Source organism: Apiospora marii (assembly GCF_038362585.1).
Source record: "Apiospora marii strain CBS 49790 chromosome Unknown utg000013l_segment0_segment0, whole genome shotgun sequence".
Lineage (NCBI taxonomy): Eukaryota > Fungi > Ascomycota > Sordariomycetes > Amphisphaeriales > Apiosporaceae > Apiospora > Apiospora marii.
In genome coordinates, this window is record NW_027117384.1 from 3,260,240 (window position 1) to 3,274,133 (window position 13,894).

At 54.4% G+C, this 13,894-nt stretch overlaps 3 protein-coding genes across 3 annotated transcripts; 2 read left to right on the plus strand and 1 right to left on the minus strand.

Moving 5' to 3' along the window:
• Nucleotides 1-1,936: 1,936 nt before the first annotated feature.
• PG985_016129 (uncharacterized protein) lies at nucleotides 1,937-3,165 on the minus strand (the record flags this gene model as incomplete). Its single annotated transcript, XM_066835895.1, has 3 exons — nucleotides 1,937-2,378; nucleotides 2,432-2,953; nucleotides 3,005-3,165. 3 exons carry the CDS (start codon nucleotides 3,163-3,165, stop codon nucleotides 1,937-1,939), a joined length of 1,125 nt encoding a protein of 374 aa, XP_066677098.1.
• A 3,217-nt stretch (nucleotides 3,166-6,382) lies between these two features.
• On the plus strand, nucleotides 6,383-8,241 carry PG985_016130 (uncharacterized protein; the record flags this gene model as incomplete). Its single annotated transcript, XM_066835896.1, has 4 exons — nucleotides 6,383-6,781; nucleotides 6,868-7,164; nucleotides 7,242-7,459; nucleotides 7,542-8,241. The coding sequence occupies 4 exons, from the start codon at nucleotides 6,383-6,385 to the stop codon at nucleotides 8,239-8,241; spliced, it is 1,614 nt and encodes a 537-aa protein (XP_066677099.1).
• A 3,031-nt stretch (nucleotides 8,242-11,272) lies between these two features.
• PG985_016131 (uncharacterized protein) lies at nucleotides 11,273-13,227 on the plus strand (the record flags this gene model as incomplete). The annotated part of the gene is made up of 4 exons (XM_066835897.1): nucleotides 11,273-11,469; nucleotides 11,631-12,033; nucleotides 12,105-12,659; nucleotides 12,760-13,227. The coding sequence occupies 4 exons, from the start codon at nucleotides 11,273-11,275 to the stop codon at nucleotides 13,225-13,227; spliced, it is 1,623 nt and encodes a 540-aa protein (XP_066677100.1).
• Nucleotides 13,228-13,894: the final 667 nt, after the last annotated feature.

Genomic DNA, 13,894 nt, shown 5'->3' on the forward strand with positions numbered 1-13,894 from the left:
ATTTCGGGGCATGCGTTCAGCCCGGTACCGAGCCGTCAGCAAACGCCATATTCCAGGGGGAGGCTGTCAGCACGAACGCCAAGACCGGTGGCTTAGCCGTTGACAGCTGGGTTCGGGTTGACATAGGCTATTACCAGAGCAGCTAGATTCAGACCGGTATTAGCTTACCGGGACCAAGATCTGGCCGTTTCAAGATCAACTAAGATCCAAGGGATTCCCAGGTGCAGGTGGGCCAATGGGACAGCGTAGTCATGGTCTTGGCGTCCGTTTGTGTACTGGCGACGAATGCATCTACCAGCCAGCTAAACCTTGTTGGGCGCATTTCCCCGAGCAAAAATCCTCCAGCTTAAAAGTCCCATACGTGTTTCTTGTCTAGTGATGCCTGATAGAAATAGTGGATGAGAACACGCGACATGGGCCGGCCCCGCCTTTTGGTACCGGTCGGTAAAAGGTCTCCCGGGACTTCATGGAGACTCCGATTCCGTGCGAATGTGCCATGGTACCTAGCCGACGTTGCCTGGGGCTCGACCGGCGGTGCATCATGTTACCCATCTAAATGGCCATTTGTCCCAAAACGCATAAACGTTAGTACTTTTCCCCTCCACCTACCCCTGTTCAGCCCTATAGCCCTACGGTCAGCACTAGGTCGAGAGGGCCCTCATTTCCCAGCCAGTCAGTCATCAGACACGAAAGTCTCGAAGATTGGATAATGCTGAGCTGAATTGACGTAGGTAAGACCTGACGTTATCATGCGAAGTTCCCACGCGACGAATTCCAGTTTCTCAGTATCCGAGGACCCAAGTTGTCCCTCCCTCTGTTCCTTTCTCCCTGCACCGCCCATTTTTCCGTTGGGTTCGGTTTCCAAATATCGGCTGCCTCCTTCTAGTCAGTTCGCAAAACTCCAGGTTTACCTAAGTCTACAGGGAATCCAATTTCAAAGTCAAGTTCGGTGTCAACTCATCTCTACGGACAAACCACGCGTGAATCCTGTGACCATTGTGACCCTAATCCGAAGCGCACCGCAATCCCCACCCCTTCGTCCTGAGAAAACGCAAACCAAATACCTTGCCGTGCCCGTTTCCATGAGCCGTCACGTTCCCCACGTGTCGACCCGTCCCACCCCACCCGGAGATTGCGGAGAGACCCCAGGACGGCTCGGATGGGTTTCGTCGTCGTAGGGCCAACGGCTCGAGCGGCTGCCCAAGCCAACTCCCCAAACGCCATTTTTCAACGCTTCAGGAGGAGACACAGTTCATTCCCAATTCGTTGGAGCCAAGAAGGATCTCTGTGTTGCCCTGTTCCGGCGCCACAGACCAGTCACACCGCTCGACGTCCCCCCAAGGCATTAAGCATCGGGCGTACACGTGCGCCAGTTACACCAGGGCCGTTATCTGCGACACGTCAAACTAATGTCCTGGTGGACGGATCGATAGACTTACGGACGAGTGTCGGCTGTGGCACCATGGCCGCAAAACGATACAGATCACGCAACACAAAATCGTCGCCTGCAGAGTGAAGCTAAAGAGAGCTGTTATCTTGATCATCTTCATCAAGTCATCGCTGCTTGGATGAGTTCCAGTAGGTAAGGAAATGAGACAATTTGAAGTTTGGTTGAACAGAGGGAGTTCGAGGCTGAGACATAGGGTATCTACATCGCCGGAATCAATAGGTCTGAGAAAGAAGACATGATTAAGGTCCCTAAATTGAATCTATGGTAATAAAACATTGAGCTACCTGCCAGCTCGGCATTCCGTCATCCATATCCGATAGTATTTGCGACTTTTGCTGAAGCCGCCCCGAGCATATGAATGTCTTCCAAAGATTTCTTGAATCCCTTCCACGGAAAGTTCCGTCATCATGGACGTTGTCCATTTTACATGGCTAACGTGCCAAACCATCTTCTTACAGCGTCCCCTACAGGCATTGAGTCCTTGATTCAAACAGGATTCAGCCCATCTTTGGAGTACTCGACACTGTATCGTACAGTCTTCTGGATACCTAACATGGTCCTGTCTTCTGAGAGTATGTACTCTTCGGAGCCCCTCTCCTGCTTTCGGACGGTGCCCATGGCGATGGGTTCCTGTTGGCCTCCGACCGTCCAGTGACTGCTGCAGTCACTCTTGGTTGGACTGCTGACGGACTTGGTATGGCTACTGATGTTCGGCGTCTTCCCGGATGGGTTTCGGGCGTGCGCCGCTGGCATGAGTCTGGGGAACAGCATGACAATCAGCGGTCGAATCTGGGGTAGACAGGCGCAGACAATGGCCACGTTCATCTCGATGACGGTCCACATGGTAGAGGCAATGTCGTAAGTCTGGTCGTTTGTAGTTGCCTGCAAGTTGATGGTAGTGACGCGAAGACATGAAGTGATGACCACACTGGTTTCAGTCAGCCTCGTACACATGTTCTCAGCTAGGGTGGGTTAACGTACAAGACGCCGAGCGTAAAGACGGCAAACAAGGCGATCTTCTGGGAGCGGGCGAGCTGCAAGAAGTATACCATGGGCAGCGGTACGCAAAGGATAATGAGATCCGTCGCGATGGAGAAGCCGGAATTGGCGAACCAGAACTTGCCATTGTCGATGCAGGTGCCGTCCAGAGACTTGTCGTATGTGCGTGGGATAGGGGTGCACTGGAAAATGGTGACGGTAACCGAAGCGACACAGTAAACGGCGACAATGGTGGTCAGGACGATGCAGAGCCACCTGAACCACTTGACGTTTCCGAAGATGCGCAGGTACAGCAGGAGAATGGACGCCTTGGTGAGATTGATGCACGACTTGTAGGTGATTTGGCACAACCAGAAGTACTTGAGAGCTTGCATTCGGTCTTCGGACGAAAGGGCCTTCATATGGTGCCCGTAGCCGTAAACGCAGGCTGCAATCATTAGTCCGCCGGAAGCCAGGGCGCACACCTGTGTATCATGATTAGCTTCTGGAGGGCGGTCTGGAGGCCTGGATACCTCTCAGTGTTCAAATGAGCGGGACCAAGTAGACTGAGCTTACCAAAGCGGCCAGGACGGTGTAGTCGTCAGCTCCAACGTGTCCCCGTTTCTCATCCGAGACCAAAATCTTATGGCCACCAGAAGTGGACAGGCAATGAGAAACACACTGACGGGTACGTAGATGAGGTGGGCATTGCTATCCGTGGGAGCAGCTGCCGACATGCTGGACCGACCGAAATGTCTCGGTAGGCACTGAGAGGGCCTAGGCGAGACAATGACAGGAGTTCGGGGGTTCATCAGGCATGCAAACCAATGATGATGGCTACGAGATGTACCGACTAGCTCCAAGCTGTGCTGCAGCGTGGTCCCAAAGGCTGATGCCGTACCACACTTCGTGACCGCCGACAACTTGAAATGCAGATGATTTACCGGGCCTCGAGAGTGGGCTGTCCAAGGCAGGGAACCAAATGGTCAAAACAGGATCTGGAGATCAAAGTACAAAATCTGCGGAATCAGACGTAAGCTGGTAATGGCTGACAAAAAGTTGGGTGTTGTCTGTCTTGTTGCTTGCATGGGATATTGGGAGTGGAGGCATGGATGGATGAAAGTTGCAACTGTCCAAGAAGAATGCCAAAAGTTTTCCCTCGCCCTGTCATTGAATGCAATTGACAGAAGGCGACGGGCGAAGCAAGTGCCCTCCAACTTGTTCGTGCCTTCCGCTGTTTGGTTTGTCTCCACGTATTGCAAATTGAGGCGGGCACTTTGGACTCCGTCGTAGCTGCTGTTTTTGGATTGACATAACCTTAAACATCAATTGATTGAATTCTGAGGACCCTCCCGTCCAGCTGAGTTGAGTCTGTCGTTCCCGCGGCCAGCTGATATCCTCCCCATTCAACTGACTCGATCTGTATGGAATTCCGGTATGTTGGGTACTTCCGAATTGGCGAGCTTTGGGTGTGGTCCCCTGATCGGCGATGTTTGCAGTTATCGTGGGTAAGCATGAGTAAGTTCGCCTGTGTCAAATGGCGAGGGCGAAAGGAGGTCGCGTTGTACAACTTTGACCAAAGATGGAAGCCTACATTGCGTTTTCTCCCACATGGTCTCTTCCGGTGTGGGATCTATCATTATGAATTGGATCTAGCCGCCAACCTGGGATATATCGTTCTTATCAAGTGGGTAATATCATGAGGCTCATCAGTACATCTGTTTTGGCTACTGGGTCTTGGTGACTGAGGCAGACTGTTGCTTTTCTCTCCCTCCAGGAGGCACTTGAGAGATCTGCAAGCCCTGAGGGATTGTTAGACGCCTCAATCTGTTAGCGCGACTCGGATCGTTGTCGCCGTTGGCAATTGTCATTGATGGGCGGGAAGACGGCATGAAGAGACGCCGGTTGACTAAGTACCTATGTAGGCCTGCGCTTCACGATGGCGGGGCCGCAAGCTCTCCGGGTCTGTCCCACAGCTGGAAGAAAATCATTTCTTCTCTTCTCTATCCGCCCAAAGTGTTGATTATGTTGGATTCAAGACCGCTGTGATTATGATGTGTGTGGCATTGATGGAATTAGGTGAGGAATCAATACGGGAGACCGCAGGCGGCTGTAGAGGCGAGCTGCGACAGAAGTGCTTGCCAGGCGATTTATCGGATGAACAAGCATTTGGGGGCGGTTTGAGATGCACGCACCCTGAATCATCTGGCATGGCGGGGTTTTTGAAACAATCCTCCGCCTGACAAGCAAAGGTCTCATTCGAATCCAAGACACTCAACGAGAAATCTACGACTACATTTTCTACAAGTTCGATCTACAACCGAGGAAGCGTAGGTGGGAGGGAATTTGTGGGGTGAAGGCGAAGGTGTGCCATGCCGCCATACTGGAAGACCACCATGGCAAACACGAAGACAGAAGAATCCAGGTCTGCAAGGCAAGACTCAAAGATGAGTAAACTGCATCAATTCTCGGGTTCATGGCTGTGGCTTCGCATACGGTTGGATAAGCTGCAAGATGCCAATTGGAGATGAGTTACTTATCGGTTTTGGCCATTGCTGCATCAGGGGAACAGCATCAGCAACGATGCACAGAAAGCCCGATTACCATCAAAGCGATCTTGGAAACCCCCAGATAAAGTAGGTCCTAGCCACAAATCTTTGGAAGATCTACGCGGGCCGCACAAGTGCCCAGCACCAGTTCCCCACCAACGCTAACACCCGCCTGCCACCCACTTTGCATGGAAACAATCCCCCATTATAATGCAACCTCATTTTCTCAGGGTCATGACTGGGCAGCTTGTCAGCATACTCTTCAACGACACTTGCTATATAGTATTACGTTCGCATTAATGGCCACATTACATACCTAGGGATAACAGCTGCTAGTAACGGGCAATGTGCTGTCCTCTGCTACCACCCGGGCCACAATCACTGACGAAACCAAGTCCAAGACATTCCGCTGTCAGCATCCCTGGCCTGCATTGCCGACGGGAGGCGAAGGGATGTCTGATTCAGGACCCCATGTCCCGACCGTTTTCTGGCGTGGCACCTTGTACAAGGACTTCGGGGTTCGTGTCTTCGGGAGGTATCCTTGGCCCTGTATCACGGGTCCACGCCATTCGCCCACTTAACTGGAACATGCATTACATGCACCACCGGTCACGTACCAAAAAGCATTAGAAGATAGGAAGGATTGAATCGACAGGGAAGACGGGACCATCATTTATATAGGCAGCCTTGAACACCGATCTTCGGCCTGCCCTTTCAAGTGATCGTGGACCTATGGTGTGGTGGGCTTACTGTGAATGCAATGTGAGTCTGGAGTCTGCCCACACTCAAGCTTCACTTGACAATAGCGACACCTGACCGTTCAATTGGGACGTCAATTACCATTGACCGTCTGTCTCCGAGCCTTGACTGAATGGTCATAATTTGAACTTCAAGGAACCTTGGACGGTGAGAAATCGACCACCGGTGTCCGTCACTCTATAAATTCCCTTTCGCGAGGTCTTCACACCACAAGGCGATCAGGCCACACCACCACGGCTTCTCAATCTTGTATCGCTCACTGCTGTGCTCAGCTGCTCCTGTGGCTTTACCTCCATCCATCGCACACTCACACAACCCCAGCATCTTGTTTCGCACGTGGGCAGCAAGTGAAGAAGCTTGCTCCCCCTTCCGTCAAGGCACCCTCCCGTCTGGGTTATTGCTTGCCGGCAACGCACGCAACCACGCGCACACAGCCCAGTGTGTTACCAACATTCCCCAGGAACATTATTAGTTCTTGTTCTGCATTGGTTCTCTTGCGCTCCGCTGCCTCGCTTCAGCTCGATCGATCATTCGCTGCCCTGCTTCTTGGTATCTGCAGATAACCTTGCTAACTTCCCCATCCATCACATCGCCTCGTATCGTATCGCTATCTCGCTCTCGGCTTGTTGCGCTACTGCGATCAACCATGTCGGCCTTCTTCGCCAGCATGGGCGGCGTCGCCGGCGGCCCTGCCGCCTACGTCCCTGCCGGTCCCAGCCGCTCGGGCGACCACACCCACCCTCACGACACCACCGCGACTACCGAGAACACTGTCATCCACCACCATGTCGACAATGACAGCACCGAGAAGGGCTCGCTTCCCTCGCCGGCGAGCTCCATCGAAAATGTTGAGCAGCAGCACGACATTGACCCCGACGCCGAGCGCCGCCTGCTTCGCAAGCTCGACTGCACCGTCTACCCCATCCTGTTCATCGTCTACATGATGTCCTTCCTGGATCGCATCAACATCAGCAATGCCAAAATCCAGGGCATGGCCGCCGACTTGGACCTCGACGAGGGAAACCGCTTCAACATTGCTCTCTTCGTGCGCCGACCTTTCCCTAACTAACCCCCAATCTTCACGTGTTAATGAAACTGACCAAACTGCCCCACTCCTGCCCATGTCCACAGATCTACTTCGTCCCCTACATCCTGCTCGAGGTGCCCAGCAACATGGTGATCCGCAAAGTGCGCCCGTCGTGGTACCTATCGGGCCTCATGGCCTGCTGGGGCATCATCAACATGTGCATGGGCTTCGTCCATAACTACCAGGGCCTCATCGTGCTGCGCTTCTTCCTCGGTGCCTTTGAGGCTGGCGTCATGCCTGGTATCATCTACTTGACGTCCATGTACTATAAGCGACACGAATTCCAGACGCGCATGAGCTTCTTCTTCTGCTCCACCCTCATCGGTGGCGCGGTCGGCGGTGTAAGCTTTTATCCCATGTCTCGCCTCATTAACCCTGCGATATGCTTTTAGAGGACTGATAGTGGGACTCAATCTAGCTGCTTGCTTACTCCATTGCCCACCTCGGCGGCTCGCACGGCCTCGCCGCCTGGCGTTGGATTTACATCATCGAGGGCGCCATCACCGCCGGCATTGCCCTCCTCGCCTCGTTCCTCATCGTCGACTGGCCCGAGCAGTGCCGTTTCCTCACCGACGCCGAGAAGGACCTTCTCCGCCGCCGCCTCGCCGCTGACGGTGCCGAAGAGGCTCAAATGGAGTAAGTCTCTTGCGCCCACCCGCCCTTACTGAGGAATCAAAGATCGACGTTGAGCTGACGACTTACCCTTCACCACCCATAGAACCCTCAATGCCCAGGCCTGGCGCCTGATCCTGCGCGACTGGAAAATCTGGCTGGGCGCCCTCGTCTACATGGGCGTCGGCGTGACGGGCTATGCGACCACCTTCTTCATGCCCACAATCCTCCTCGAGTTCGGCTGGAAGGCCTTAGAGGCCCAGATCCGCACCATCCCCGTCTATCTTGTCAGCGCTTTGGGCATGCTCCTCGTCGCGCGCGTCTCCGACAAACTCAAGCACCGCTCCGGCTTCATCCTCGGCGGCAGCGCCATCGCCACCGTCGGCTACGCCATGCTCCTGTGCCAGTCCACTCTTCACCGCGACGCCAAGTTCGCCGCCGTCTTCCTCGTCTCGCTGGGCGGCTACGTCGCCGCGCCTATGTCCCTCGCCTGGCTCGCCAACAATATGAGCGGCCACTGGAAGCGCGCCTTCGGCTCCGGCACCCAGGTCATGCTCGGCAACATCGCGGGCATCGTGGCCTCCAACATCTTCCTCGTCAGCGAGGCGCCCCGTTACCCGACAGGTTACGGCGTCGCCCTCGGGATGACGTGGCTGGGCGTCTTGGCCACTGTTGCCATGGCTGTGGGCATGTGGCTCGAGAACCGCAGGCGCGATCGCGGCGGTCGGGACGACCGGTTGTTGCTGCCTGAGGCGGAGCTCCGGAACTTGGGTGACGATCACCCTTCGTTCCGGTTTACGTTGTGATCATCGATTCCTGCAAGCTGTTCAGTCTGGTCGCGCGCTTCAAGTTTCATAATGGAAACATTTCACGCGCTCTAATGCTGGCAATTTCGGCCACGAAAGAAAGAAGAGTTTTGAGACATAAAGTTGGCAACTAGGGACCACGGACCATCATGACCTCAGCGTGGGAGCTTTGGCCCTTTCATGTATATAAACCTGGATTGGCAGCCTGTCTTGGAGGGGCGCTATGGGATCTGTGATTTCCTCAAAGATAGAGAGGAGGATGCATCTTCTGGGTTGGACATCAACGTCCTTTTTGCCAATAGACATCAAGCTTGTATAGTACATGTAAACATAAACTCGAGGTTCATGGGAGGGAAGTTCTTCTACCCATAATGGATCTGATATCCGACACTGGATCAACCGATAATTACTGAGCCTCGTCTGAAAACGTCGAGTGATAGAGTGACGAAGGCCGTGGCAAAACTGACATGTGTGTTGGCCAAGGGCTTGTCAAATGTCGATTAAGACGAGTTTTGTTCCGCCTCTAGATTTATCAAAGCATTTGAGCGTCATCTTACGCAAAACTGGTCAGGGACATCGATGGATGATGACGGCTTGAATGATCCCCCAGTAGTCTCCAAAAGGAAAAACAAAAGGCACAACACTCCTGGGGATTCGAACCCCAGTCTCGATGGATATTCCATAGCGCACTACCACTGTGCCAGAGTGTCTAGATGATGACTTGAAGGACGGTACACTACCCAAAGTTGTTCCTTTGGTTTATGTAGCCTCTGCAACTGAAGCTTCAGCTAGCCTAACTAGAGAGGTAATGGTCATGTGGTCATACTACCAATACCCCTTGACATAGGGGGGATCGAACGTATCTCACGCCTCCGTATCTCTTGGGGGTGGTAGAGGTAGAACGACGCCGTGTGAAGATCTCTCCGTTGACCATGATGGGTGTTTGTAATATATCCCGGCGTGGCTCCTAGCTTCAAACCTGAATTATGTGGACTCTTGCTCGAGGATTTCATGGCGGCGGTTATGATACTACTCGGCCTTTTTGCCCGCTCCAGTGGATGTATTTGATAGGTGATGGGGACAAGACAAAGACGTCTGTCAGTACTCAGGGGTTGTAAACATCTCGATCCTCCTGTGCCGCCTAACCTCCGTGTCTCGTACTTGATCGTCCATGTCCATGCTTATCTCGTGACCCCTGAACTTGCGCATGTAAGACGTGAGGCAGTGACAGTCCCCCTCTTCCCCCGGAGACACACTTGAGCTCTTTGGTATCGTCCGAAACAGGAGGATGCGAATGTTTTAGGACGACCGTCGTCGTGAATACGGATATTCTGGTACATTTGCCCTCTATCTGATCGACGTGAAGCGGCCGGGCTGTCACCAGAACATCTCATAACCTGCCACCAGTCAGCATACCGCATCTCAGTAGCCCACGGCGCGGGTCAACAGAGTGGCGGCGGCACCCTACAGCGGTTCGTGAAACCGAACATGCTCTCCTTGGAGGAATCCGAATCCTTTGCCGAACTTGGCGGGCATCATTCTCAAAACTCAACACAAACATATTTGAGTTCTACGTAGGTTCGATATAACTGCGACAACAGCCTTACAATCGGCATGACACGGCCAAGGCTGGGCTGTGCCATCGTCGTCATGACTGTCATATGCAATGGTCCGCACCCGCACTGACAGTCGACCTGAAGGCTGGGGATTAGGGACTGGGGATTAGGGACTGGGGATGAGTAAGTACGGCAGTAACGACTGTCCTCGTTGCTTATTTGAAATCGAAGGTTGAATTATGGAGAACGGGCCGATTCGGTAACTGCAGCGCATCGATGCTAGAAACACTTGGGTTCTTGGGATGGCAGGGGCGAGCGTCAACTTACTTCGTAATATGATGCGTTGAATCGCATATTGCTTTTTCCTCCCTTTTCCCGACCAACAGTCGTCTTGCTGCAGGGTAACCATCAGATCCTGGCCCTGATCCCTGCGGCTAGTCCGGGTGGGTTGCCGGCATATGTGAAAGTGGAGATACTATAATACAATAACAAGGTAAATGTAACATCGATCCAATGGGTGGTTTCTCCGACAAAGCCAAGGCGCATCCGTGCCACCAGGGTAGCATTCTGAGGAGCCCTGAAGCTCGGGAAGGGACATGAAGACACATCGCAGACGAAAACATGACTCTGCAGAGGAATCGTTCTAGAAGACACCGAAGGGGCTTATGCAATCACGACCTCCACGAAACGGGCACTGCGCTCGGCGCTGCTGGTTCATCTAACGTGCAGACAAACTGCTGATACAAGGGAACCCCATAAGTGCAGGAACATGGAAGGGATCGACGCCATGGAACATCAAGGCTTCAGGCGCCCTATCCCGATGCCGAGCAACGACCCTGGTCAAGAGGCTTTGATTACTAGCCTCATGATAATGACTTTTGCGATAAGAATTGATATCTTGGTTATCTACCAGACACGGATGGGCCTGACTCCTGGACTGATACCTGGTACAGGCACACAGTAAGCCAGTAATATGATACGTATGCTTCGATTCCCGGCCTTCCAGGAGCGAGTTCAATATGAAACTTGTTTATTGGTTTTGTTGATATACCACGGACCGGCCCAATCAAGGGGGTCCCCTGACATTGCTCGAACAAACCTCGTATCGCCAGTTACTTGGCCGAGGACGACGGGCTGCGAGAGATGAGGCCGTCCATCCGGGACGTGCTTTCATCGCCAGGGACAATCCAAACATCGGCCGCTAGATCCGGGGATGTTCAGCGGCAAATGGTCTTGGAAAGATGGTGGCATATGTCGTTCTCTATCATATATCTGCCTCGACGCTCAAAGAGAACGGGCCCTCGTCCTGTCAGAGACAATCGAATCATGCCTCCATTTTGTTTTCTGATGACTTGATGTCACCACTTTCTTCCTCGTCGTCTTCTTCTTTCGTGTGTTGAGTAAACACCGACACTTCTAACAATAGCTTCTTCTGTATATTGACCTTTTTGATGAAACGTACACCACGACTTACCATGATGGATCACCGACACTCTGCGCCGATGACCATGCTCCCGAGCTACCAGTCCACACGCCACAACACGTTCGCCGCCCCCGATGCCGTCGACTCAAGCGGGCACCCTCACAACGAGCCCTGGACCGACGAGATGCGAGAATGGGGGCGCAGCGGCCCCCTGCGGAAACTCCCCTCCAAGGAGGACGACATCTGGTGGTCGGTGAAAGGGCAGCCGGGCTCGATCCGAAGGAGTAGCGACTCGATCAGGCCGATCGTCAGCAAAACCCCAGAAGATCCCAATCTTGTAAGTGACACTCCACGATACGAGACTTCCTCAAAGCTGTCAGAGGGATGAGTAGAGTAGAGACTCTAACAAGCCTCCCATCGCAGGTGACCTGGGACGGCCCCTCGGACCCCATGAACCCCCAGTCCTGGTCCATGACGAGAAAGTACTCCCAGTCCCTCATCCTGGGCCTCTTCCTCTTCATCGGCAACTTCTCGGGCACCATGGTGGCGCCGGCGCTGGACCTCATCGGCCAGGACCTCGGTATCCCCGCGGGCCCCGAGCGGACGCTGATCCTGTCCGTCTCGCTCTTCGCCGGCGCCGTCGCGCCCATGTTCTGGGCGCCCCTGATCGAGGTCTACGGCCGCATCCCCATCATGGTCTACCCGCACTTCCTGCAGCTCATCTTCAACACGGCGTGCGGGTTCGCGCAGACCGGGCCGCAGATGAACATTTTCCGGTTCCTGGCCGCGGTGGGCTCGAGTCCGCCGGGTATTGTAGGTCCACCCACCACAAATCTCACTTCGTTTATCATAAGACTTGCAAGCTAATATTGGTTACTTACCAGATCGCCCCCGGCCTCACGGCCGACATGTACCCCGCCAGCCAGGGCGGCCTGGGCGACACGATGCACTCGATGCTCCCCTTCGTCGGCACCGCCCTCGGCCCCGTGGTGGGGGCCCAGATCGCCGCGACGGGCCAGTGGCGGTGGATCTTCTGGTCCACCTCCTTTTTGAGTATTATCGCCGTCGCCCTGGGCCTCATCGTGCTGCGCGAGACGAACCACACCGTCATCCTCGGGAAAAAAGCCGCGAAACTGCGCAAGGAGACGGGCAACCCGCGCCTGCACTCGCAGTACCACCACCCGGACATGTCGTTCGTGGCCCTGTTCCGCAAGCGGCTGGTGCTGCCGTTCCTGATGCTGGTGACGCACCCCATCGTGCAGCTGCCGTTCCTGTACCGGGCCTACCTGTTCGGCGTCATCGCCTTGATTATCTCGACGTTTGAGCAGGTCTGGGAGGACGGCTACGGCATGGACAAGAGCACCGCCAGCTTCAACTACTTCGCCCTCATGGCCGGCTTCATCATTGGCCTGCAGCTCAGCCACCACTTCATCGACGGGGTAAGTTTTCATTTTCCACACTTGCATTCATTCGAGTCAAACAAATATGCCTCGCCTTGGCTTGCATGCAGAAATCAAAGCTAATGCACGTCCTATCCAGACCTCGGCCTACTTCCGCAAGAAGACGGGGCGCGACCACGTCCCGGAGTGGCGCATCCCGCCCAGCATCGCCACCGCCATCCTGGTGCCGACGGGCCTGCTGATCTACGGCTGGACGGCCGAGAACCGGCTGCACTGGTCGCTGCCCGACCTGGGCATCATCCTGCTGGGCGTGGGCTGCATCCTGGGCTTCTTCAGCATGCAGCCGTACGTGACGGACTCGTGCGGGCCCGAGTACGCCTCGAGCGCCCACTCGGTCGGCCAGCTGCTCAAGGGCCTCTTCGAGTTCAGCTTCCCGCTCTTCGGGCCCCCGCTCTACGACGGGCTGGGGCTCGGCGTGGGGAATACCATCTTGGCCCTGCTCACGCTGGCGATCGGGGTGCCCATCCCCATGGTCTTTTGGTTCTTTGGCGAGAAGATCCGCGGCCGGAGTAAGGCGGGGTTCCCTGTCTGGCCAAGCACGCGGTGATTCGTTCCAAGAGGAGTGTTCTCGGTGGTTTCAGCGGTGTGCATGCACGAGCATTCAGCAGATCATCGCCATGAACGGCAGGGGATGCGATTGAGGATGCCGCGGGGATCGGGGATCTGGATCGACCCGACTCGGACCCTGGCATATATCATTCATTGTACTATACATTATATATCATTTCTCTGTGTATTATACGAGGCAGTTAGAGTGGAGGAGCATTGGGTTTGTCGTTGGATTTGTTTCTTTTTCTCTTTTGGCTTCAATGTTGGTTTCCGATTCGCTTGGGTTCTGCAGGCCAGACAGATGGAATGAAATCAAATCATCATTTTAACACCGACGATCGCACCGTTATTACTTGATACCCCAGGTTATATGTAACCCCCCCTTGACCACTGAACCGGGTACGGTAGTAGTCTGAAAAGAAATTCCCCGAGATCGACACCCAGTCCTGAGGCTTGGTGCCGGAAAACGTGCGACTCCCATGCAGCATTACATATGCCGCGCACGTCTATATGATGGAATTCCAGTAACCAGGGGTACTCTGTCAACTATCATATCCTACCAACAATCGTCAAACCAATGCCCAGCCTCCACCTGGTCGCCCGGAGAGCACTGCCGAAGCCTGGGGTTGCAACCGCCACCACCCTGCCAGCACCGCCACGGCCAC